Below are 1,041 nucleotides of genomic sequence, written 5' to 3'. Positions count from 1 at the left end.
AAAGAGTGAATTTTTAATTACTTGGAAATGTGACATAGTGAAAGTGCATCTGATACCCAGTTCAAACTCACTGATAGATCTTTCTGCTACAGGTACACTACGTTATCCTATAGAGCACCAGAAATGGTCAACCTTTATAGCGGCAAACTTATTACTACAAAAGCAGACATATGGGTATGTATAAAAACTGCTTAATGTCATACAACCAGACAGCAGCTTGCTTTCATTACCATAATGACAGAGTAACTTTCTGGCTGGGGCTAACCTAGTTTCTTTAAGATACTGGACAGTTTCTGAATAGAGAGTTTCTCTGCTTGATGTCTCTGAGTTACTGCTGAGCAGGGTGGCTTGTGGATAAAACATGCATGCTTCCTTGCATGCTACCTCCCATATGGTTTTAATTTAGAGATGTATGAAATTCCAAGGTTGAACAGTGCAAACCTGATCTCGCATCTTAAGAGTTAAAACAGAAAATTCAGAGTATTGTGACTTCTTGTGCTTTGGTTGTGTTGCAAGCACATGAAATCAAAGTTACTGGTTAGAATTTAGAAGAAAACTGGGAAAACAGACCTTCCCCCAGGAACAATAGTATGCTTATCCTGGACAGTGTAACACAGGTCTGAGTTGTCAAACCTGGCCAAAGACCAAGCTTTTGCACTGCTGGTTGTAATGATCAGGGCAATCTTGCCATGCTTTTCATGTAGAGAGCAAAGTGCAACTGTGGTGTAACCCATGACTGGCTAACTTGATCAAGGATGGAAGCTTTCCCGTCAGTTGGGAAAGAAGCCTGTGCCATTTGTAGTGTAATGGCAATTCAGTGAAAGAGATGTTTAAAACGCTAATTCAGTACATGTTTATATGGTTTCTGAAGCCCTGAGCTAGGAAGTAACAAGGCAGAAGCAGTATAAGGAGAGTTTTAATGTATCCTCAATAGCTCTGCATCTGCCTGTATAAGAGGGAAAATTGCTGGCGTGACATCTGCTGGGAAGAGTACTCTGTCCTCGCTGTGAGCTCAGCTTGGAGTCAGGAACACAGCAGCCC

The 1,041-nt window shown here is 41.5% G+C and overlaps 1 protein-coding gene across 1 annotated transcript in view; it reads left to right on the top strand.

Annotated features, from left to right (window-relative positions):
• The window catches only part of AAK1 (AP2 associated kinase 1), a 79,225-nt gene that overhangs the window by 37,094 nt on the left and 41,090 nt on the right, over positions 1 to 1,041 (top strand). Inside the window, exon 6 of the mRNA XM_010288695.1 lies at positions 93 to 174. Coding sequence (XP_010286997.1) covers positions 93 to 174 — 82 coding nt within the window. The remainder of the gene's footprint in view (positions 1 to 92; positions 175 to 1,041) is intronic.

Source organism: Phaethon lepturus, unplaced genomic scaffold (assembly GCF_000687285.1).
Source record: "Phaethon lepturus isolate BGI_N335 unplaced genomic scaffold, ASM68728v1 scaffold21066, whole genome shotgun sequence".
Lineage (NCBI taxonomy): Eukaryota > Metazoa > Chordata > Aves > Phaethontiformes > Phaethontidae > Phaethon > Phaethon lepturus.
Note: the sequence above shows the minus strand (reverse complement) of the source record. Positions and strands in the feature narration are given on the sequence as shown.